General features: G+C 37.9%; 2 protein-coding genes across 22 annotated transcripts in view; one reads left to right on the forward strand and one right to left on the reverse strand.

The window, feature by feature from the left end:
* The window catches only part of DRC9 (dynein regulatory complex subunit 9), a 67,694-nt gene that overhangs the window by 41,566 nt on the left and 3,323 nt on the right, over window positions 1–22,805 (forward strand). For 3 of the 5 annotated variants that reach the window (XM_082392343.1, XM_082392345.1, XM_082392344.1), the window contains exons 9-11: window positions 804–935; window positions 2,096–2,197; window positions 3,620–10,747. In XM_082392343.1, coding sequence (XP_082248469.1) covers window positions 804–935; window positions 2,096–2,197; window positions 3,620–3,760 — 375 coding nt within the window. In that variant the 3' untranslated portion in view covers window positions 3,761–10,747. Of the gene's footprint in view, window positions 1–803; window positions 936–2,095; window positions 2,198–3,619; window positions 10,748–22,805 lie in introns of those variants that run through there. The other 2 variants (XM_082392346.1, XM_082392347.1) reach the window with 2 other exon arrangements.
* Window positions 9,968–22,805, reverse strand: part of LRCH3 (leucine rich repeats and calponin homology domain containing 3) — a 108,326-nt gene continuing 95,488 nt past the window's right edge. For 11 of the 17 annotated variants that reach the window (XM_082392317.1, XM_082392315.1, XM_082392304.1 and 8 more), the window contains 2 exons: window positions 19,470–19,547; window positions 13,038–16,019 (listed from right to left, as the gene is read on the reverse strand). In XM_082392317.1, the coding sequence (XP_082248443.1) occupies window positions 15,819–16,019; window positions 19,470–19,547 (279 nt within the window). In that variant the 3' untranslated portion in view covers window positions 13,038–15,818. Of the gene's footprint in view, window positions 12,940–13,037; window positions 16,020–19,469; window positions 19,548–22,805 lie in introns of those variants that run through there. The other 6 variants (XM_082392307.1, XM_082392305.1, XM_082392313.1 and 3 more) reach the window with 1 other exon arrangement.

A 22,805-nucleotide genomic window follows, 5' to 3' on the forward strand; every position in this document is an offset into this window, starting at 1 on the left:
AGTAACTCTTTCAGAAAGACCAGGTATATTTCTTTCTTCCCCTCACATTTGAATGTGAGGCTGGCTAGGAATAGAATCGTAGATTCACATTTATTGTCTTTTAGAATTTTGAAAACATTGTACCCTTCTCGACTATTATTTAGTGTTGGCAATCAAAGAGATGTCTGATGCCATTCCTATCCTTCAGAATTTCTACCTACCCTTTATTCCTTTCCTCTTCACTGCAACTTCTCTTATCCAGACACATGGAAGGCCCTTTTCCCCCCGTTTTATTTATTTATTTATTTTATTTTAAAAAATATTTAAATATTTATTTATTTTGCGGCATGCTGGATCTTTGTTGCAGCATGCGGGATCTTTAGTTGCAGCATGCGAACTTCTTAGTTGTGGCATGCATGCGGGATCTAATTCCTTGACCAGGGATCAAACCCAGGCCCCCTGCATTGGGAGTGTAGAGTCTTACCCACTGAAGCACCAGGGAAGTCCCCCCACCTGTTTTAAAATTGATAATAACACACACAAAGTACACAAATATTAAGTATATAGTTTGATGAATATGGCTAAGCACCCCTGTAACCACCATCCGGATAGAGACATAGAGCACATTTACAGCATCCCAGAAGTCTCCCTCTTGCCCCATTCCCAATCAATAAACTAACCCTCCCCCCAAAAGTAACTATCATTCTGACTTCTATCACTATAGAAAAGTTGTGCTTGTTTTTCAACCTTATATAAATGATTTCATACAGTATATACTGTTTTGTGTCTGGTAGAGCCATATTTTAATGTTTTTTTCCAAGTAGAAACTTGAGGAGAAGCTAGAGTTCTGGATGGAGAAATTTGATAAGGACACAGAAATGAAACAGAATGAACTAAATGCTCTCAAAGCTGCTAAGGCCAGTGACTTAGCACACCTTCAAGAACTTGCAAAGACGGTAAGGAAGCAGAGTCTTAATACTGTTAAGGCAGAGCACTGAGGAGTGGGTGGTAGCTAAGCAACAGTAGCTGGGGGATACTATTTTTGGTCACAACGTGGTATGCCTGTAAACCACTAGGATTCTTTCTTGATGATGATGATGACGTCCTCGTTGATGGGGACATTAATAATAGCAGCAGCCGACACTTTATATTGCTTAATCTGTCCCGGACACTTTTCTAGTATTTTACATATATAACTAATTTAACCCTCCCCAAACCCCTTGAGCTAGATAATGTTTTTATTTCTACTTTATGACCTCTGGAGATAATTTATAAATGATGATTTATAAAAAGCTTCTGATTATGGTTTCATCATTGAATAAATGTAGAACTTCTCAAATTTCTCTTTTAAAAGATGGCTGCTATTTGTAGGTATACATTCTATTAGTTTTAAAAAATTAATTATTTTGATGTCATTAGCCACACATCAAGTTAGTATTTCATTTTTTTTTAAAGGAGAGGGCAATTTTTTAAATTAATTAATTAATTATTTTTTTGTTGCGTTGGTCCTCGTTGCTATGCGCGGGCTTTCTCTAGTTGCGGCGAGCAGGGGCCACTCTTCATTGTGGTGTGTAGGTTTCTCATTGCGGTGGCTTCTCTTGTTGCAGAGCACAGGCTCTAGGCGCACGGGCTTCAGTAGTTGTGGCACGCGGGCTTCAGTAGTTGTGGCTCATGGGCTGTAGAGCGCAGGCTCAGTAGTTGTGGTGCACGGGCTTAGTTGCTCCGCGGGCTTCAGTAGTTGTGGCTCATGGGCTCTAGAGCGCAGGCTCAGTAGTTGTGGTGCACGGGCTTAGTTGCTCCGCAGCATGTGAGATCTTCCCCGACCAGGGCTCGAACCTGTGTCCCCTGCATTGGCAGGTGGATTCTTAACAATTGTGCCACCAGGGAAGTTAAAGTTTTATATTAAAAATACAGGGCTGGGGAGTTCCCTGGTGGCCTAGTGGTTAGAATTCCAGGCTTTCACTGCCATGGCTGGGGTTCAATCCCTGGTTGGGAAACTGAGATCCCACAAGTCATGTGGTGCAGACATAAACATAAAAAACAAAAAAGCTGGGCTGGCTGGGCCACAGCTTAGTGAGCAAGTCCTGTAACATATGATTGATGTCTACTTTTGCAGATAAGGGAATATGAACAAGTCATCATTGAAGATCGTATAGAAAAGGAGAAGACCTGGAAGAAGATAGAACAGGATCACTTGGAATTAAAGAGCAGCTTAAAGGTAGAAAACTGGCACCTTGGTAACTGGCATCTTGGGGCTTTTTCAATTCTGTAGCTGGCCAAACACTGAGGAGTGCAGAGCAGCTCTCGTTTATTATCACACATGGAACAGGAAATCTGTGAGGAAGCGTGGCCTAATAATTGGACTTTGCCAACACACGGTCCATGGTGCAGGGAGAGAGTTAAGAGAAAAGGACATGCCCCCAATTTTTAATCCAGGAAGGAAGAGGTGGTTAGCAGTGGAAGCAAAACCTAGAACTTGTGCCCAGAGGTCAAACTTATGAATACTATTTCTAACCAAAATAGCTCTTAAAGGAATTCTTTTTAATATACTACTGCTTCTTAAAATCCTATTTGTAAGTCAGTCCAGGCTATCTGCTAGGTTCAGATAAAGAGCTGTTTTCAAAAAAGGTGAAGGTGATTAAGTAGCAGTTCAGAAAAAAAGAGAGAGAGTTTTATATGAACTTGTATATATTAGTGATGATGAAACTGGCAAGTCAGGTTCTGGGAAATATTTTCAAGCAAGAGTAACATCAGCTGGACTAAAACTGTAGTTTTGACAATTGCCCTTCTCTCTGAAAGAGGAGTATCTGCTGAGACCTTACAGTGTGCAAGCTGTGGTTTGGGATGTATATTAGGGGATGTATTAAGATAGTAAACTTTGAAGTACATTCAGGACCAGGTATTTAAACCCAAACTTGAGCTTTCCATTAGGAGTCAGATGTATAGTTAGCAAGTATTTATTGAGCTTCTCTGGTGTTTTCTATTTGTCAGGATTCCTCAATTTAGAGCAAAACTGTAAGAGGTAGCTGAAGACCATTTTTGTTTTCTTTTCATTAGTGGATTTGCTCCCAGTCTTTGGAGCTTAATCTGATTTGAAAGTAGACCAGACTGTATTTAGAACAGTTGTGTCTAATGACTAAGATATTCAAGGGAGCTAACTAAATCCTTTTTGAAGGGGAGTTTTGATCCTTTCATCAATCATTAGAGATTGAAATGCACCAGGAAACCTACTGAAATCACTAGATTATCTGTACATTTTTGACTGAGTGCTTGCTTTTGCCTGTGGTCCAGGTAACTAGCATCCCTTTTGGATCAAATGGTTGTTAGATTTGGGAGACTTGGATGTTCATAAAGAGCAGCAGTACAAGGGACTCAGGTTTCTAAGTGTAAAGGAAAGGTAGGCCTAATCAGATCCCTTTTGTTTATTTTTACTCCTCGAGAACTTCAGAGTCCAGGACTTAAGCTCTGGGTCCTGCACAACAGGCAAGCATTGCTCTAAGGATAGCATGCTTGGCCACTTCTGTGTCTCAGAGACCATCTTCACAGAAGTTAGTTTATGAAGAAACAATCCCCTTATGTAGAAAGAATGCAACTTGTCAGATATACTACAAATTGTACCCGCTTCCCTGTCCTCTTCCAGCTCCAGGCCTGGTGGCGAGGCACTGTGGTACGGAAGGAAATTGGTGGTTTCAAAATGCCCAAGAAGGACAAAGATGACGGCAAGGATTCAAAAGGTAAAGGTAAAGGCAAAGACAAGGACAAGCGGAGAGGCAAGAAGTGACCAAGTTATCTTCTGTCTTTTCTGCTGGTGCTCTGGAGGTGGGAAGGAGGACCTGAAGGGAGTAAGAAACATCTTTTACCATCACATATAACTCATCTACAGGTTGTTTCTTATTTGGACATTCCCAGGTGAGGCCTGGTTATACTAGGTCACCTTGACTGTTATACTAGTTTTCAAACCCTGAGTTAGGATTATACTGTGGATTCAGAGCTTCTTCATAACTTGAAAAAAAAATTGCTGGGAAGAAATATTTCTAGGAGTCTTGTGAAGATTCCTCTTGCTCTTTCTCACCAGAAAAAAAAGTACATAATCCTAGTTATAGTGATACATTAAAATTTCAGTAATTCCTGTAATGTCTCTGATTCTGACTTTATTCAACTTGCCTATAGTGAAAAATGGCACTTAGGAGCAGAGTGTCATAAATGACACTCCTTTTTTTTTTTTTTTTGGCATCTCATTTATTTTTTTATACAGCAGGTTCTTATTACTTATCTATTTTATATATATTAGTGTACACATGTCAATCCCAATCTCCCAATTCATCTCACCACCACCCCCACCCCCGCTTTCCCCGCTTGGTGTCCATGTTTGTTCTCTACATCTGTGTCTCTATTTCTGCCTTGCAAACCGGTTCATCTGTACCATTTTTCTAGGTTCCACATATATGCGTTAATATACAATATTTGTTTTTCTCTTTCTGACTTACTTCACTCTGTATGACAGTCTCTAGATCCATCCACGTCTCTACAAATGACCCAATTTCGTTCCTTTTTATGGCTGAGTAATATTCCATTGTATATATGAACCACATCTTCTTTATCCATTCATCTGTCGATGGGCATTTAGGTTGCTTCCATGACCTGGCTATTGTAAATACTGCTGCAGTGAACACTGGGGTGCATGTGTCTTTTTGAATTACGGTTTTCTCTGGGTATATGCCCAGTAGTGGGATTGCTGGGTCATATGGTAATTCTATTTTTAGTTTTTGAAGGACCCTCCATACTGTTCTCCATAGTGGCTGTATCAATTTACATTCCCACCAACAGTACAAGAGGGCTCCCTTTTCTCCACACCCTCTCCAGCATTTGTTGTTTGTAGATTTTCTGATGATGCCCATTCTAACCGGTGTGAGGTGATACCTCACTGTAGTTTTGATTTGTGTTTCTCTAATAATTAGTGATGTTGGGCAGCTTTTCATGTGTTTGCTGGCAATCTGTATATCTTCTTTGGAGAAATGTCTATTTAGGTCTTCTGCCCATTTTTTGATTGGGTTGTTTGTTTTTTTAATATTGAGCTGCATGAGCTGTTTATACATTTTGGAGATTAATCCTTTGTCCGTTGATTCGTTTGCAAATATTTTCTCCCATCCTGAGGGTTATCTTTTCTTATTGTTTATAGTTTCCTTTGCTGTGCAAAAGCTTTTAAGTTTCATTAGGTCCCATTTGTTTATTTGTTTTTATTTCCATTACTCTAGGAGTTGGACCAAAAAAGATCTTGCTGTGATTTATGTCAAAGAGTGTTCTTCCTATGTTTTCCTCTAAGAGTTTTATAGTGTCCGGTCTTACATTTAGGTCTCGAATCCATTTTGAGTTTATTTTTGTGTATGGTGTTAGGGAGTGTTCTAATTTCATTCTTTTACATGTAGCTGTCCAGTTTTCCCATCACCATTTATTGAAGAGGCTGTCTTTTCTCCATTGTATATCCTTGCCTCCTTTGTCATAGATTAGTTGACCATAGGTGCGTGGGTTTATCTCTGGGCTTTCTATCCTATTCCATTGATCTATATTTCTGTTTTTGTGCCAGTACCATATGCTCTTGATTACTGTAACTTTGTAGTATAGCCTGAAGTCAGGGAGTCTGATTCCTCCAGCTCTGTTATTTTCCCTCAATATTGCTTTAGCTATTTGGGTTTTTTTGTGTCTCCATACAAATTTTAAGATTTTTTTGTTCTAGTTCTGTAAAAAAGGCCATTGGTAATTTGATAGGAGTTGCATTGAATCTGTAGATTGCTTTGGGTAGTAGAGTCATTTTCACAATATTGATTCTTCCAATCCAAGAACATGGTATATCTCTCCATCTGTTTGTGTCATCTTTGATTTCTTTCATCAGTGTCTTATAGTTTTCTGAGTACAGGTCATTTACCTCCTTAGGTAGGTTTATTCCTAGGTATTTTATTCTTTTTGTTGCAATGGTGAATGGGATTGTTTCCTTACTTTCTCTTTCTGATCTTTCGTTGTTAGTGTATAGGAATGCAAGAGACTTCTGTGCATTAATTTTGTATCCTGCAACTTTACCAAATTCATTGATTAGCTCTAGTAGTTTTCTGGTGGCATCTTTAGGATTCTCTATGTATAGTATCATGTCATCTGCAAACAGTGACAGTTTTACTTCTTCTTTTCCAATTTGTATTCCTTTTCTTTTTCTTCTCTGATTGCTGTGGCTAGGACTTCCAAAACTATGTTGAATAATAGTGGTGAGAGTGGACATCCTTATCTTGTTCCTGATCTTAAGAGGAAATGCTTTCAGTTTTTCACCATTGAGAATGATGTTTGCTGTGGGTTTGTTGTATATGGCCTCTATTATGTTGAGGTAGGTCCCCTCTATGCCCACTTTTTGGATAGTTTTTATCATAAATGGGTGTTGAATTTTGTCAAAAGCTTTTTCTGCATCTATTGAGATGATCATATACTTTTTATTCTTCTATTTGTTAATATGGTGTATCACATTGATTGATTTGCATATATTGAAGAATCCTTGCACCCCTGGGATAATTCCCACTTGATCATGGTGTATGATCCTTTTAATGTGTTGTTGGATTCTGTTTGCTAGTATTTTGTTGAGGATTTTTGCATCTATACTCCTCAGTGATATTGGTCTGTAATTTTCTTTTTTTGTAGTATCTTTGTCTGGTTTTGGTATCAGGGTAATGGTGGCCTCATAGAATGAGTTTGGGAGTGTTCCTTCCTCTGCAATTTTTTGGAAGAGTTTGAGAAGGATGGGTGTTAGCTCTTCTCTAAATCTTTGATAGAATTCACCTGTGAAGCCATCTGGTCCTGGACTTCTGTTTGTTGGAAGATTTTTAATCAGAGTTTCAATTTCGTTACTTGTGATTGGTCTGTTCATATTTTCTATTTCTTCCTGGTTCAGTCTTGGAAGGTTATACCATTCTAAGAATTTGTCCATTTCTTCCAGGTTGTCTATTTTATTGGCATAGAGTTGCTTGTAGTAGTCTCTTAGGATGCTTTGTATTTCTGCGGTGTCTGTTGTAACTTCTCCTTTTTCATTTCTAATTTTTATTGATTTGAGTCCTCTCCCTCTTTTTCTTGATGAGTCTGGCTAAAGGTTTGTCAATTTTGTTTGTTCTCAAAGAACCAGCTTTTAGTTTCATTGATCTTTGCTATTGTTTCTATTTCATTTATTTCTGCTCTGATCTTTATGATTTCTTTCCTTCTATTTACTTTGGGTTTTGTTTGTTCTTCTTTCTCTAGTTCCCCTAGGTGTAAGCTTAGATTGTTTGAGATTTTTCTTGTTTCTTGAGGTAGGATTGTATTACTATAAACTTCCCTCTTATAACTGCTTTTGCTGCATCCCATAGGTTTTGGATTGTCGTGTTTTCGTTGTCATTTGTCCCTAGGTATTTTTTTATTTCCTCTGATTTCTTCAGTGATCTCTTGGTTATTTAGTAGTGTATTGTTTAGCCTCCATGTGTTTGTGTTTTTTTACATTTTTTTCCCTGTAATTGATTTCTAATCTCATAGTGCTGTGTTCGGAAAATATGCTTGATATGATTTCAACTTTCTTAAATTTACCGAGGCTTGATTTGTGACCCAAGGTGTGATCTATCCTGGAGAATGTTCTGTGTGCACTTGAGAAGAAAGTGTAATCTACTCTTTTCGGATGGAATGTCCTATAAGTATCAATTAAATCTATCTGGTCTACTGTGTCATTTAAAGCTTGTGTTTCCTTATTAATTTTCTGTGTGGATGATCTGTCCATTGGTGTAAGTCCCCCAATGTTATTGTGTTACTATTGATTTCCTCTTTAGCATTAGCATTTGCTGTTAGCATTTGCCTTATGTATTGAGGTGCTCCTATGTTGGGTGCGTATATATTTATAATTGTTATATCTTCTTCTTGGATTGATCCCTTGATCATTATGTAGTGTCCCTCCTTGTCTCTTGTAACATTCTTTATTTTAAAGTCTGTTTTATCTGAGTATTGCTATTCCAGCTTTCTTTTGATTTCCATTTGCATGGAATATCTTTTTCCATCCCCTCACTTTCAGTCTGTATGTGCCCCTAGGTCTGAAGTGGGTCTCTTGTAGACAGCATATATATGGGTCTTGTTTTTGTATCCATTCAGCAAGCCTGTGTCTTTTGGTTGGAGCATTTAATCCATTCACATTTAAGGTAATTATTGGTATGTATGTTCCTATTACCATTTTCTTAATTGTTTTGGGTTTGTTTTTGTAGGTCCTTTTCTTCTCTTGTGTTTTCCACTTAGAGAAGTTCCTTTAGCATTTGTTGTAGAGCTGGGTTGGTGGTGCTGAATTCTCTTAGATTTTGTCTGTCTGTAAAGCTTTTGATTTCTCCGTCAAATCTGAATGAGATCCTTGCCAGGTAATCTTTTTTTTTTTTTTAATTAATTAATTAATTTATTTTTGGCTGTGTTGGGTCTTCGTTTCTGTGCGCAGGCTTTCTCTAGTTGCGACGAGCGGGGGCCACTCTTCATCGCGGTGCACGGGCCTCTCACTATCGCAGCCTCTCTTGTTGCGGAGCACAGGCTCCAGATGCGCAGGCTCAGTAGTTGTGGCTCACGGACTCAGTTGCTCCGCGGCATGTGGGATCTTCCCAGACCAGGGCTCAAACCCATGTCCCCTGCATTGGCAGGCGGATTCTCAACCACTGCACCACCAGGGAAGCCCCAGGTAATCTTGGTTGTAGGCTCTTCCCTTTCATCAGTTTATCATGCCACTCCCTTCTGGCTTGTAGTTTCTGCTGAGACATCACCTGTTAACCTTATGGGAGTTCCCTTGTAGGTTGTTTTTCCCTTGTTGCTTTTAGTAATTTTTGTCAATTTGATTACTATTATGTCCCGGCGTGTTTCTCCTTGGGTTTATGCTGCCTGGGACTCTCTGCACTTTCTGGACTTGGGTGGCTATTTCCTTTCCTGTGTTAGGGAAGTTTTCAACTATAACGTCTTCAAATATTTTCTTGGGTCCCTTCTCTCTTTTCTCTTTCTGGGACTTCTATAATGTGAATGTTGGTGTGTTTAATGTTGTCCCAGAGGTCTCTTAGGCTGTCTTCATTTCTTTTCATTCTTTTTCTTTATTCTGTTCCATGGCAGTGAATTCCACCATCCTGTTTTCCAGGTCACTTATCCATTCTTCTGCCTCAGTTATTCTGCTATTGATTCCTTCTAGTGTAATAAACGACACTCTTATGAGCAAAAGTGGTGTTCAGTAGGAACTACAAGATGACGTTTATCAAGTGTCTAGGATAATACATACACAATAAAGTTTTAATAAAGGTTGGTTCCTGCCTGCCTTTTAAATTTATTATCACTTTACTGTTTTTATGGGGGGGTTGTCACATGGAACATATATCTTATTATAAGCTGCTTCAGCTCCTTTTCTGGGAAATAGGTATGGATATAAATGATAAATACAAGACAGAAATGAGATGTCAGGATATACAACCCACACATAGGAAAGACAGGGGACACAGGTCAGCAGGGAGATGAGTCTGGAGCTATTGCTGAGACGTGAGACAGTAGGGCCTATACCTGCTTTGCTTACTCAACAACTCTCACCTTATGGGGTATTAAGACTAAAAGAGGTAAAGCATGTGAAAATACCTAATCTGTGACTGGCACATAAAGCTGATTGTCATTCTCTCTCCTGCTAAAAGAGAATGAGCCCATTGGGTCATTCTTGCCTTGATTAATCAGAATAGAATGTCTTGGAATGCTAAAGCTCTCCCTATAGCACAGTTGGTAATTTCTGAGAAAAGTCTTCCAAATGGGTCACATATATTTCAAAATTAAGCCTTATATCTAACTCCAAATACCGGACAGTACTGATATGTACACTTCCTTAAAAAAGTATATTTTGATCTGAAGGAACCAATATGAGGACCCAGTTTCTACTGATGTTCCATCAAAGAATTTACCCTTTTATTTTTGCCAAGGAAACCATGCTTTAGGTATGAACATTTTCAAATCAGCCTTTATTTCATGCTATTGAAGTGTTGTCTTTTATTTTAATGTCAATGTGTAAAGTGGCATACAGGCAATTTAAAATAACATACATGATACTGACATATTTATTCTTAGAACTTATGCATTATATTTACAGACATACAAATATAGGACAATGTTTTACAAAATCTTTTACTAATTACATGTTTACAACATTTTCAGAAATAAAATGAAATATGCTGTAAACCACCTTACTGCAATATGTATATAAAAACGTTTCTGAATATCCATGTTCTCCTTCATTTCTATAACCATTTAAGCGCTTAGTTTTAAAAAATTCATCATACTCGTCAGCGTAGTCATACATCATTAGTCACTGCTGGGCTTTTATCAAGTAGAGAAATCAGACTCCTTGATTAGCTGTGAGGCTGTATTTTCAAAAGCTATTAAGGAAAGTGACCTACTACTACTAAGTGTCCTACTCTATTCTAGTCAAATACAAAGCCCTTCCTCCCATGAGTTGTTTCCAGAGAAAATTGGTTTGGAGTGCTAAGCAAGTATGAGATTGAAAGCCCAGAAACCTGCTGACTTAAAATCTCCACTGTTAGCAGAAGCCCTAGTGGGCGGGCACTTAGCCTTATCTTCATTCACTCTTCAGCGCTGGGAAGGTCACTGCTTCAGTAGGAAGTTCATAAATGGTCAGGTGGAACTGTAACAAAGTCATCTTCATCTTATGTTAAGAGTCTAGCAAGGCTAAATATTAAATTTTCTTTCCAGTTAAAAAAAAAAAGGTATATACAAAACACTGAGTACAGAAATTTTCCAACAAAAACATAATGACTTGTTTTGCATCTTGACACAGAAAAGACATTCAATATATCTTATATTTTTCTTTCATTATCAACCAAAACTGTAAACAAATATTTTCTAACTATTCAAATATAAATTTGAATTAGTCTGATAAAAATATATGAATAAGGTTTCATGCTATGTATAAAATCTGAAATAAGTTGAAAATTCCAATTATTCCTATGGGGAAATTAGTCACAAATGTTCCAAATGTTGCATTATGTATGCTGACTGGGATTATTCCTTGCAACTATGTGACAAATAGTCCTGTCCTTTGCTGAGTTTCATTTCAAATGGCTGTCTATAATTTGGAGATTGTACTGAGGTTTAATGTTGACTAGAAGTAAAAATACCTAGAGTTTAAAAATATACACAGCTAAATTCTAAACAAGTCCTATGATTGGTGGGTCTGTTTGGAACTGTAAATATAATGGGGTCTGGCTCTAAGCACTTAAAACATATTTTACTTTTGTTTTGTAAGGACCCTGAAGGATTGGGCTTTGAGCTCAGATGTTTTGTGTTATATAAGTTTAAACCTGTGACAACAAGGAGAAAACATTACTTTGGCCAGATACTCAACATGATTTTATCCAGATTTACTTTTAGATGCTGCTACATGATAAAACGAGAGAACATTATTCTTAAATGCATGTACTGGTAAAGAAACCCCAGAACAGTTAACAACAGGAAAAAACCTAGATAACTAGTATCTTCACTTACTCTATTTACTTGGTTTACAAAGGCAGTGAATACCAGAAGATATCACTGACAACTAAAAGGGTCTCAAAATATAGGGGAAGAAAGACCCAAGTGGCTTAGACTTGAATTAGGGCTCCTGGTTTTGTGCTGTCTGAGCCCTTGGGCCCTTTTACTGCACCCATAATTGAGTAAATAAGGCACTGGTTGGGGAGCTAGATGGCTAGATGAAAAGACAGCAAGCTGTTTTTAAAACGCCACAAGTGCTTTAACTCAGCTACGGAAATTGGCAGTTAGCTGAAAGAAATGTAAGAAGCTTGGCTTTTCCTGTATTTTCATAATCTTCTGTTATTTGGGGAGCTGGAAGTGCATCTGCTGTGACTGGAAGGTGTTCGCAGGTCCAGGTATCCTGGGAGCAGCTTGCAGGGGAGAAGGGGTGAGCTCAGTGAAGTCAACACACAGGATGCAGAGTGCCACAAGCTACCAGCCTAAAGATCTGGACCCTGTGTGTAGAGTGCTTGATTATAATGTTTAGATACTAGTGGGATGACACATGGAACCATCCTCTAAGTGGTGGTGGACTGGAGCTGGGGGGACGCCTAGGACACTGGCCTTAAATGCAACGGTATCTGTTTCATTGTTTTACTAAGCAAAATCTAGACCTTCTACATTATTTTTATTTTACCTTGGACAGAACAGTCCAAGTAGTCATAACAGAGCTGAAAAACACGATGAAGTCATTACTCCCCCCAAATTATACAGATATCTAGCTTGGAACAATGGTTTCCACTACATGAAACACCTGGAATGTTTGTTGAAATGCAGATACCCAGGCCTCACTCTAGACCAACCGAGTGAGAATCTGTACTTTAACAAATTCTCCAGGAGATTCTAATGAACAACCACGTTTAGAAACTAGTGGATTCCAGAGGGCTTGCAAACAGGGAAAGATAACAGCATGGCTGTGCCTTCAAGAGAGACAAATATCCTTCTGAGAAGATAGTCTTCAGTATGTGAAAGAGCCTACTCTCTAGAAAAGCACAGCCAGGTTAGGCTTCAGCGTTGGGTTCTCAATAATGACAGAATTAAGTTTCATTTGTGAAAACCAACCGTGTCTTCATAAACAACTCAATGCAAATGGATATAACCTCCCCTAAAATGGAGAAATGAAGCAAAATATTCCTGTTAGGAATCATGGAAACAGTCCCTTTTAAGAACACGTAAGCGCTTTGTTAAGCAGACGGCTCACAGCAGCAGTCACGCTGTCCTGTTTCGTTTTGGCCAGGCCAACGCCCATGGTGCTGGGAGTCCTTACACAGCAGATAGCTGGTGCTGCTGCTGCTTGGGCGGGGCAAGTTCCAGGAGGGCCTGGACCGTCAGCGCAACCTGGCTCAAACCTTTCTCTTCTAAAATGTGGAGAGGCAAACATAATTGCTCCTGAAATGGGACAATGTAACATAAAAACAAACAGAAGAGAAAAGAGGATGAACATCACAGAACTGAAAAGAAAAAATAAGCATCTCTTCTCCCCCTCATAATAATGAACTGAGATATGAGAAGTCAGTACCTGTAATATGAGTTACACAGAGATGGTACCTGACACTCACTGTCACTTTTTTTTTTTATTAATACATCTAAAAGTACATACAGATCATTTTGAATATTAGAAAATGGACAAGTTACATACACTTTTACACACGACAGAAGATAAACATACTACTATGGAGTAAAAGCAGCATCCTTCACCCCTGATAAATAAAGGAGCAATGCAGATCAGTAAAATGAGGCAGGTGAAAATAGAAAAACAGTTCCAAGTTACCGGATGGCTGAAGCCTAAAGATATAACATTGTAGGAGAAAGCGCTTTGGAAATTACAAACCATAGGAATGCAAGATAGTTTCATGCCATAACTCAGACTGCATGAGAGAGGAATGCTCTCTACATTATAGTCCTGACTATGAAAATCAGGGTTCTCAGACCAGGCAGGGATCACAGGAAGAAGCTGAAGTATATCCTTGAGATTTAGAAGTATTTGAGAAAATTTCCCCTACATTGGATAATTCATGGAAGGCCCAGTTTGAATTACTTAAAAACTTGAATTACAGATTTTAAATAAAGAAATCATATTTGAAAAAGTATTTCATATCCTGGTATTTAATGGATTAAATTATGCTGGAGAACTATGATGTGAGCTTAGTCAGGAACATATTAATTAACATATATTTGAAAATCATTTACATGTTTGCTTAAGCAAATTAAATTACTTCTATCTTGTTTATTACCTCATTAATGTGTTTGGTTAATCCTTTCTTGTAAGACAAAAAGGCATATCATAAGAATAACATCTATCATTGATTAGATGAAAGAAAGAAGAGGTTACACTTAAAGGAATGAAAGTGGAATTCTGGTTCTACTGAAAAAGAGACTATATATACTTATTAAAGAAGATAACTGGATTTTTCTCAGTTTTTCATTGGCACTTAATATATTATTAGGAAGTTTACAAAACCAGTTGTAATAAAAAATATAACACGTATGTTTTATGAACCGTTATTGGTACTTGTGCTTCTTAATCACTTTCTTTTTATTTAATACTTACCTTGATAAAACAAGGTAAATGGAATCTTTTGATCTTATAAAACTAGCAACTTTGTATAAATCTTCTGAGTACAATTGAAGTACAGATTAACTATACTTAAAATGAACCTGCAGGGTGTTTTACTCTGGGGGGAGACATATTTCCTCTGACACCGATTCCTTGATCTCCATTTCCAGGGGTGCCCTGTGACCTGTAAGCCCGTGGCTTACACATTCCCTCAGTGGCTAATGCTTTCCAGATGCACGTTTACCTTCTAGCTGGCTCAGAGGGAACTCTGTTCTGAAGAGAATGCACCATTACTCCCCCAAAACCACACAAAACACCATGTGTTTTTTTTAAAGGGACAGAACTTCACAAAACTGAATGATCTCTGACTCAGAGACATCTTAAGAACAAAAAAAAACCTCCCCCCAACTCCAAAAGGCACTACTGCTGTTTTCAACACTGTTCAATGTTTCAGCATTAAAAGTAAAAGGTTTTTAATGTGTTAAATAATTTTCCCATTTAATATGAAAGAAAACCAAGGCAATCAGATCCTCAGATTGACTTCTACAACATGATATGTTCCTCACAATCTTCCTTCATACATGAGTTCAGTTGTCCAATTTTCTTAACAGAGTTCAGAGATTCCTGAATGTCCAGAAACACTATTTATGAGAACCAGAATCTGAATGCAATTATAAAGTACTTTCAAGCATTAAGGCTAGCAGCTAATATACTAAGCATTCTGAAAGAGGCATTCATTGCCTTGGGTACAGAACAGAGATTGCTGCCTAATACTTTACCTGCTACTGTTCAGATAAAATCTCCTCAACAGCCTATCAAATATAAGTTCACCTATTAAGATGGTTCAAATATATTGGAAATTACATAAATTCCAATTTTAAATTCTAAATAGGATTCTAGAAGTGAAGTTAAAGATAACAAACATAATAAACGTGCAGACAGGTGCCTACCCGTGAAAGATCAGCTCCAGATAATTTGCTTGTGTACTGTTTCCAATGTACACAATGGGCTCAGAATAGCAATCTAGGGACCTACATTATCTTTGTACTGAACATTCTGATCAAATTAAAATTATTAAGATTAAATGGCCAGTGCTTTCCAGATGTCCAGAGAGCAGATGCTTATTAGGTGGACTTGTGCCTACCAATAAAGACAGATTTCAGGACTTCAGGGCACAGCTCAATGCAGAGATCTAAGTGACCAGGTGCTCCCCAGAACAGAAGGGGTACAACTGTTTCCACATGAACAGCTGTTGAAAAGTTCAGCAACTCTTAATTTTAATACTTCTCACAATTTCCACACTTAAGTTGTGTTGAGGCATGGAAAGAAGGCCAGATGGAAATTTTATTATGCCATTTGGAAATAAAGCTCTAAGTCATATTTTAACAACAGGCTCAGGATTGTATTAGTAGACCCTGCTCAGCATTTATGATAAGAGAAACAAGGCCACATATAGGCCAGGAAAATGGACAAATGAGCAGAAGAAAATATACTGGTCTTCCTGCTCTTTGCTAGCAATCATAAATGCTCCCTAACGTGATGAGCTGCGCATCTGGACGCACAAGGAAAGGGTTTACCCACTTTATCGGTTAGCTCTTTGATGGCTAACCAACTTAAAAAAAGCACATATGTAAATACTTTTGAATGAGAAACAAACCTCCTTTACCAAGCACAGGAATGAGGTGGAAAAATCACTGGAATGCACTTTCGGCTAAAGGGGGAAGATCCAGTAATAAAGCATACAGAGAGTTAACATTAAAGTACAATAAAATGCCACAAAACCCAAAAGCTGCATAGATAGAGAGACAAAACTGGATTCTTCTGAATGTGCCCCAAGAGAAAGTAGTGTTTCAACAGTTCTTTTTACGCTGAGGTTTAGCTGAAGGATGTCAGAAGGGGAACAAAGATTGTCCTGTCCAAAGTGTGAGCAGGAAAGGAAAACAGAAAAATAAAGTCAGTGGATCAGAAATACAGATTTGAGTATAGAATTCAATATGATCATCTCAGTCATATTCAAAGAAACATATCCTATAACATTTTTTATTATGATGAATCAAAATGCTGAAAAACAAAACCACAAAGAATCCTCTATGTGCTCAGCTTGATTTTACTACTAAATAGCGGAATAAAATTGTTGGCGATTAGCATGAACATTCAGGATAAAATGAACAGAGGTGGATGCTGACTTAATGGTTATGTGAGGCCTGAGAGTGGTTGAGTGGGTGAGGCAACCTCTTTCTCGACTCATTCTTCCCTATTAACAAAAAATAGGCCAGAAAGCAAGGACAAAACCTGGGGGTGGGCTGAGGAGAGGGAAGTTTTCGGAGAAAGCCAGGTGAGTCAAGAAGGTTCAAAGAATGAAGAAAGCATAATAATCAGGGGAAATTTATTACTTGGAAGTCAGGTGTACTGAATGGCTTGGTGTTCCTCTAAAAATCAAGTCAAGTCCATCTTAACAAGTCCTGTTTACTAATTGTACAAAATGAATCTAGAGATGTAATGGGCCTTAGAGATCATCCAAACCCTCTAGTTCACAGATTAAGAAATTAAATAAATAAAAGCATTACTGGACTTGATAACAGGAAAATATTCTTTCACACATAACATATAATAACTCCAGAACATAAGATATCAGACTCAAACAGAAGTTTTTATCACCAACTATAGTTTTTTGAATGTAACATATATTTAATAAAAGCATAATAATAAAGAGACTATCCATATGCCCAACCTTATTGGAGGTTTTTAACAGTCACTTTATTCTTCAGTGTTTCATTCATAATTTAACTTGTAAACATTTAAAAAGTTATACTGAGAAGGGAAATCATTCACCTTTATACATGTTTTCTGGACAGAAGATCTGATAAATTTTTCAATATTAAGTTTTATGTTATCTATTTTCAAAAGTGATCATTATTACATCACTGATTTTATTTACAAGTTAAACACAGCAGGTGGTCATGTTTAGGTAAAGGTCATAATGCCCAGAAGTAGGGGAGAACAAAAGAAGAAGAGGTATAGGTTTCTTCTTCCCTCCCATGGCAGAGGGACCTGAGAATGCTAGTTTAAACCTACAAGTTTGTATTTATTCATTTTCCTTCATTTTGTTTTAGGCAAATGATCAACTGTTTTAGCAGAAGTAGCAGCATAACAGGAACCCATCTAAAAGTGTTAGTGATGGTGGTGGTGAGACTTGGGTGGAAGGCAGGAGTGGAGGAGGAAGAGGTGGCCCATGTGGAATGTCCACTTACTCTTTCTGGTGGGGGAAAGGGAGGGGAAGGAGGATGTGGCAAGAACTCCAGTCTAAAACCACCCTGGAAAAATACCCAGTCTTTTTTTTTTTTTAGTACCCAGTCTTTTAAAATTGTATTTTTTCTATCTCCTGCCTTCAAATAAATACTGTTAACCATTGCTTGGCAAATGATGGAATAAAGTGCATGCTTTAAAAGGCACACTGTTTTTGATTTTGTTGACCGATGGCAGTTATATTCTAAAAGAATTTCAGTGTATCGACTTTAAATCTGAGACAGATGACAGTTCTGTAAAGCCCAGAGTACATGTACAAGGACTGTAAGAAGTCCTTTACAGGTTTGACATAGGCTAAGTGCGCCAGCACGTCTTGCCGTGTGGGGCCGTTTTCAGCACTCTTCTCTCTAGGTATGTGGTGCCTCTTTTTAATCACTCATATTTTTCTTCTGGTTCCCATTTCCTGCACCAACCCATGCCACATTCTCTTGTTCAAAGACACTGTGCTATGGAACTGGGGCAGGTACTGGGCATGCTTGTGATGGTCAGGTAGGATCATCTCAAGTAGGCATAAGGGAAACACTGAATGTTAGAGTGTACATGTGAATATTAGAACCTGCCTGTTAATATGCAGAAACGTATGCCATTTATCTAGAAACCTTATTAATGCTCTCAATATGTTTAAAAATGGTTAGTTCTAAAAGAGATGATGAGCCTTCAGAAAACAATATGATATAAAGGCAATACATTTGCTTTGAATTTGTCCACAGGAACAAAAAAGATCCTTACTAACTATCACTAAATATAAATTTCAGTTATTTTATAACTCAGCTTAAATAAAATGCAAAAGAAAAAAGTAAAAAATAAGTAGTAGAATCACACTCTACTTAATAAAAGGAGAAAAAACACTCATGGGAATTAACACTGGCTAGTGCAGCTGCTCTGTGGAGCTGGGCTCTCTTCCACTTTGTGAAAGAGCTGAAAGGGAAAGGTGTTCATTGGACAAGTGATGCTTTGACCTTCTCAACTCATGTTAGTTAAAGAGAGGAATGGTGAACTGGGTAAAACGAGTCATTATCAGGAAAAGCCATTGGGACAAGGGCTTAACTTCGAGAGAAATAGTGGACTTGTTGAGTCCAGGGGCCAATACCGGGTTTCTGACAGCTAATTAAGAAGGTGATAGAAAAGTGTCATGTTTTTCTCCTTGAACGTTGGACAAAATATGGTGACATGAACTGTAATGGTTGTAGTTAATGAAAAAAGTATCAAATGGCACCAATTTTTATTTCTTTAAATTTATCTATATATGTCACTATATGTAATATTTTTTAAGAGTGCCACACTTAACATAATTGTTTTTTAAAGGGTAAAAGTTTAACTACTTGTACTATTAAAGGGCAATAAAGCTCTAACTGAGGAACCTGGAGGCAAAAAATCTCAAGAGCAGGACAAGTGACTAGAAATGGCCTCTTGTGTGTTCCGTTCCAAAGAGCTTAGTGGAAAACTGGTAAAGTCTGAATAAAATCTGCAATTTAGTCAACAGCACTGTCTATGTGTTTATTGGTTTGGATGACATACTATGTTTACATTTATGTTAGATGTTAGCAGTCCAGGAACCTAGGTGAAGTGTATACAGTATCTCTCTGTGATATTTTTGCAACATTTCTCAGAGCCTAAAATTATTTCAAAATAAACATTTTTTAAAAGCATTAAAGCAAGTGTTAAAAAACTGAAGCCGACTGAAACATTCTTAGTCTGAGATGCACTTATTCTGAAGCACAGACTCTACTGTGTATGGAGTTGTACACAAGTCAATCAGCAAGAGGGGATATTTAGGAAAATATCAGAATAACTATTTTTGATTACTTAGCACTAATTACTTACTACAACATATTGAAATTCATGTGTATATGATTTCTTTGCTTGGTCCTTGTAAATAATTAAGGGAAACTGCTCAAAATATAATGACTGACTCTAGTAACACAAAATCATGTTAGTAATTATCAACTTAGCTCAGAACTACCCTATAAGATTTTAGATACCTGCATGTCTAAAAGATTTTAAGAAAATAATACCCAAATTTATTTAGCAACATAAAATATGATAAATTTATTACCTGAGGTACACCAATTTTTCTGCAAGCTTCTAGGAAATTCTCCACATTTCGTCTGCATTTTGCCATTGTTAATTTAGGCTGCAAAGGAAAGAAAACATGGTGTTATTAGCAAAGTTTAAAAAAATTTGCTAACTAAAAATACTCTTGACAACTGCTTCATAAACTGAATGTTCTAGACCAGAGGGTCAGCAAACTTTTTCTTAAAGAATCAGATAATAAAGATGTTAGGCCATATGATCTGTTGCAACTACTCAAATCTGCTAAGAGCTTGAAAGCAAGCACAGACAATATATAAACAAATAAGAGTGACTGTGTTCTAATAAAACTTTATTTGCAAAAATAGGTACTGGCCTCTGGCCCATAGTTTGCCACCCCCTACTTTAGACATTGGGCTTTGATTTTTGTAAGGCAAGTGCTAAATAGAGAAATTTTAGGAGGACGGTTTCATTTTTTTCCACTTTAAAGCAATATACACCAAAGAAAATTTGGAGGAATAACAAGAAAATTAATTACCCACAGCTCAGTCATTCAAATATAATTATAGTTATTAACACTTTGGTTCATTTCCTTTCAGTCTTTTTAAAGAAAACAGTAATAAAAAAAATCAATAGCCTTTGCTCATAAATATGTTACAGATACATAATGTCTCTACTCAATGGTTATATTTAAAATTTTTTAAACATTTGAATTTTAAAAGATTGGATTAAAGAACCATTTTCCAAAGGGTGGAAATTTCCCTAGCCACTAACCAGTAAGCTTGCTTTTCTGAAAAGATCTCTGATGACTAGAACATAGTTGTATCACATGACCTAAAGTTGTGATAAAATTTTTTGCCAAGTGGGTTATCATGTAAGAAAGAAATCTGAATCTCATTTTCCAAAGTGATTAACAAACTCAATTGTTCAAATTCATCTGCTAGTTTAAGTATCAGGCATGGAAGCCAAACATTTGCAGGGAATCTGACCTATAGGTTTTACAAAGCAGATGAAAGCCTGTACCATCTCTAGAAAAAAAATGGTTTCACTTGGGAATATCTGGGTTTTCTTCAAAGATGGAATATCATACTGTTGCCAAGAAGAGAGGAAACAAGATAACTACATAGTAATGGTTGAAGGTACTATAATCTTGGCCGGAGAAACGTAGCAGGCACTAGGATTGGCTTTATCATAAAAGTTTTATGAAAGGCAACAACTGAGATGGAAGGAGAGTAATAATAATTTTAAAATTTCAAATTGAAAAGCTTTCAAAATTAAGTCTAGAAAGAAGATAACAGGTTTCCATGGAGAGCACCCCTTCTTGCCTATGCCAAGTTCTTCTATAACTGAGGTAAAAAAGTAAAAAAAAAAAAGTGAAACATAAATAGAATCAGAATCTGCTTAACAGAAGGAGAAAAACAATCATGGGGGTTCACACTGGCTAATTCACTTGGAGCTGGGCTCCTTCTCTTAGACTCTTTACATGTAAAAGAGCGGGTGTTCACGGTACGAGTGATGCTATGGTTTTAACTCCTTGCTAGTTAAGAGGGAGGTAAGGTGAATTGAGGCCTAATAGAAAAGTCACTGTGGTGAAAGCTATTGGGGCATGGGCTTAACTTTAAGAGAAACTGGGCAAAGAAAACATAGGACAACTGCTTTTCACTTAGAAGAATTTTTCATTAGCTAGAAACTCCCTCTCCATATACCAGTAGAAAGGGAAGCAGAATCAATGTAACTAGCTTCCCTTATTCTGAAGGGACCTTAGCTAAGCAGACCAGGATCTTGATCTGAGTTTGGGAGAGAAGGCTAGGGGCGTCGTGTGCACAGGTGGATCATGAATGTGGGACTCTAGCAAAAGAAGGGGACCTGGGCATTTCGTTCTATAAAAGAAGGACCCCTACATTTCTGAAACATCTCCCTCAGATGTTGGAAGGACAGAGTGAAATAGGTCTTACTGCATAGGCAGAAAAACAAGTTTCCTTCTGTGCAAAAGAAAGGATAAAACGATAGAGTTCGTGTTGCTAAGTATGAAACTGGTCCAAGAGTCACCACCACCTCAGACAAAAAGAAAAGAAAGCTCAGAATAGTGATCCTGGGGTCCAACTCAGCATTATCTCTATGAGGAGTATTAGCACCCTAAGATGTATGTGGGTGGGGGGTTGTGGAGTAGAATAAAAAGATTCCTTTGAGATTTCCCCTACAAAGAGCAGATTTCTGACTGATGAAGGGGAAATGGAGTGGGGAACCATCATCTGTCTCCAGTCATTCCTTCTCTTAGCATTTGTCTAAATCCCAGGGATGTAGGTCAGTGTTTCATAACCGGGATACAACTCCTTCTTACAGTCTGATGAAAGCTGTGAATCTACTCTTGGGAAGAATACACATGCATACAATTTTAGGGAGTTCAACGAGTGCTGGAAGCCTTAGGAGTGCATGAATCCCAGGTTACACATCCCCGCTCTGTATGTGTCCAATGGAATGGCTAGTTAAAAGGACCCAGGGGAGGGCTTCCCTGGTGGCGCAGTGGTTGAGAGTCTGCCTGCCGGTGCAGGGGACGCGGGTTCGAGCCCTGGTCTGGGAGGATCCCACATGCCGTGGAGCAGCTACGCCCGTGAGCCACAACTACTGAGCCTGCGCATCTGGAGCCTGTGCTCTGCAACAAGAGAGGCTGCGATGATGAGAGGCCCGCGCACCGCGATGAAGAGTGGCCCCCGCTTGCCGCAACTGGAGAGAGCCCTCACGCAGAAACGAAGACCCAACACAGCCATAAATAAATAAATAAATAAATAAATAAAACCTTTAAAAAAAAAAAAAAAAGGACCCAGAGGTGTAGGCTCCCTATCACTCTGGAGTGTAGAGGGACTCATGATTTTGCCTTAAGTCAAATATCAGAGGGACCTGCTATCCCCAAAAGCTTTTCCAGAACTTCGTATGACATAAAACATGGTTTTGGATAGCCATGTAGAGCCTGTTTCATTTCTGTAATGTACAGCCTGATCTGAATAAGAAATCTTATGTGGGTTTTGGGGAAGAAAGTAATAATTTCAGCAAGAGGAATGGAACTACACTGAAAGGAACAAGAAATAAATGATTTTGCTATTTGAAATTTGAAATGATTCAGCATTTTTTCAGGTCATCTTCCTTGGTGATATGGTTCATTCAATGAGTTGTCACATCACAATATTTGTTATGATTTTTTTATATGATTCAATAGTGCACTTCTAACAATGTGAACTGTACTACTTAAAACCTATGCCTATTGAACAACCAAACAGCAGTTTATCATATATCACAGATTCTCCCAAAATAACAAAGAAAAATGAATTATAACCTAATGGTTACAAGCACAAGTGCCCTTCTG

Source organism: Balaenoptera borealis, assembly GCF_965194805.1.
Source record: "Balaenoptera borealis genome assembly, chromosome: 5".
Lineage (NCBI taxonomy): Eukaryota > Metazoa > Chordata > Mammalia > Artiodactyla > Balaenopteridae > Balaenoptera > Balaenoptera borealis.